General features: G+C 33.9%; 1 protein-coding gene across 1 annotated transcript in view; it reads left to right on the plus strand.

The window, feature by feature from the left end:
* Window positions 1-2,222, plus strand: part of LOC104500882 (ankyrin repeat domain-containing protein 18A-like) — a gene marked incomplete at its 3' end in the record, with an annotated part of 28,398 nt that overhangs the window by 20,503 nt on the left and 5,673 nt on the right. The window contains exons 21-22 of the mRNA XM_010144607.1: window positions 763-998; window positions 1,809-1,958. Of these exons, the coding sequence (XP_010142909.1) occupies window positions 763-998; window positions 1,809-1,958 (386 nt within the window). The remainder of the gene's footprint in view (window positions 1-762; window positions 999-1,808; window positions 1,959-2,222) is intronic.

Genomic DNA, 2,222 nt, shown 5'->3' on the forward strand with positions numbered 1-2,222 from the left:
CTGCAAAGAGAGGTAGAAGTTCACCTACTACTCCTTATTCTTTAGTTTTTCTCCATATCAATGATCCTGTTCACTTCAGCTATTCATGATTAAGGGAAGATGCTTTGTGCAAATTGTTTATGTTTTAATGGAAATACATTACTTAATGAATAAACAGAGCAGTGGAGACTTGTCCTTTTCCCTATTTTTGGAAAATACAGAATGCATTGTTCTTCCAGTTTAACAATAGGTGGCACTCTGCTCCAGTGTAAGTAGTTCTCACTTGGCTGCCATAGAAAGAAATTACATCAGTTCTGATTCTGAATCAAAGAATGAAAATAGCTTCTGAACAGGGTCTTGACTAATCTATTCATTTGCTGTGATTTCTGCATGTCTTCATTGCCCTTCACTAAAAGTCCTGTTTGCTGTGAAACCATTTCTGCTTGTGGGTTTGGTAGGGTTTTTCTTCTGTTTTTACAACTAACATTGTGCACTCCTACTTCTGTCCATCAGTAACACTTTCACTTTTTTGTTGTTCATGATTTAAGATACACTGTTGTTTTCTTTCTAAGAGGTGTTTTTGTTATTTTTTTAATCATGAGTGAATTCAAAGTACTTTCAGTGACTTAACATATTTTGTAGTGTAATTTTGTGAGAATGCTTCACTATATGAATTTCAAAAATTTTCTTCATTTTACATGATTTCAGAGGTAAACCCAGAATTGGTGTTTCTGTGTTCTAGAAATACTGAGAAATATAGGAATCTTAACTTTCTTTTTGTAGGTTGAGAAGGAAAGAAACAAACAAAAATGTTTCAAAACGCACGTGGTGGCAAAACAGGAAGATCTTGATAAATTAAGTACACCGCAAGAGAACGTTACTAATCAGCAAATGAAACTAAAGCTTACTCCAAAGAAGAATGACTCTTTGAAAATGGAGGATGAAAATGCTGTGGAAGAAAAAGACAAGAATTTTTCATCTGAACACAGATCAAAATCGGTTAAAACATCGATGAAAGGGTAAACTGAGGAAATAACCTCTACTTCTAATTTGTAGTATTACTTAAGTAACTTCTGAGTTTTCTGATGTTGTAGTAGTTGAGGTAGTTTCCTCATTGCTGAAAGCCACACTGAGTAGGCCACTGCTTCTCAAACATTTAAGAAAAAAAATATATAGAAAAAGCTAAGCTCATAATGGAGATTCAAATATATTGCCCGCTTTAAAAAAAAAATAGAAAGAAAAAAGGAGGGGAAAAAAGAGAAACCAATATATTGTGGATTTCCTTGTCAATACTGAGGCAAAACATGTCTTTAAAACCAGAGTTGAAGACCAGAAAAAATTGCTAATTCTATAAGAAAAGGCCATCCAGAGAAGAAAAGCAGGAACTGGGAGTTTGCTTTCTCCCTTTTCTAGGTGACTTAATAATCTCCGTGTAGTTGGTTGGCTAATTAAGATTAGCTTTTCTTTGTCAGGAAAAGGGAAAAGATGATATTACCAAACCAATCTCAAAAGTTTGAATGTTTTTATGTAACCCTAAACAGGCTTTTTTTTTTTTCTGTCTGTCCTTCAAAGAAATCTCTGCTCTAATGGGGCAATTGGATATATTCCAGTTTACCTGAATCTAGCTCAGATTCCAGCTCATTCCTAGGGGAGGGTTTTTTAAATACTTGGGTATCTTCCATGATCTTTGGAGTCAAGTCTGTGTTTTATCATAAGTACTTTCCTTCCATGTCAGTTGTTTCTGGACCTCATCTTAAGTGTCTGTTTCATAGAAATATTTTCTGTAAAGCTACTCAATTGGTGATTCTTTTTTTCTTTGTTTAACGTAGTAAATTTGCCCTGAATGCCAAAGTTGCAAAGAAGAAGAAAAGACAGACTTCTAAGCAGAATGCTAATCAGCAGATCAGCTCTTCCAGTGGGAATCACGTTCAAGTACTGGATGATAGCAATTTCAGTGAATCATCTCAAGATGAAGAAAGGTACTGAATATAAGGAATGTTATAAATAAAATTTACTTAATGATAAAAATTGACCTGAAAGCTAAAGGCAAATTTTGTAAACCCACTGTGTACAGTGGTTTTTGTTCTTTGATGTGACAATACTACCTTATGCCCTTTGTGTTCAAAAGTACTTCTTTTTTCCTTAGAGTGCTTTGAGCATAGTAGACCAGTTAATGGTAAGGTCAAATTCTGATTAATTACCAAATGTGTTCATGTGCATTTATATACATATATATATATATT

The sequence above is a fragment of the Buceros rhinoceros genome, unplaced genomic scaffold, assembly GCF_000710305.1.
Source record: "Buceros rhinoceros silvestris isolate BGI_N320 unplaced genomic scaffold, ASM71030v1 scaffold19391, whole genome shotgun sequence".
In the NCBI taxonomy this organism is placed as follows: Eukaryota; Metazoa; Chordata; class Aves; order Bucerotiformes; family Bucerotidae; genus Buceros; species Buceros rhinoceros.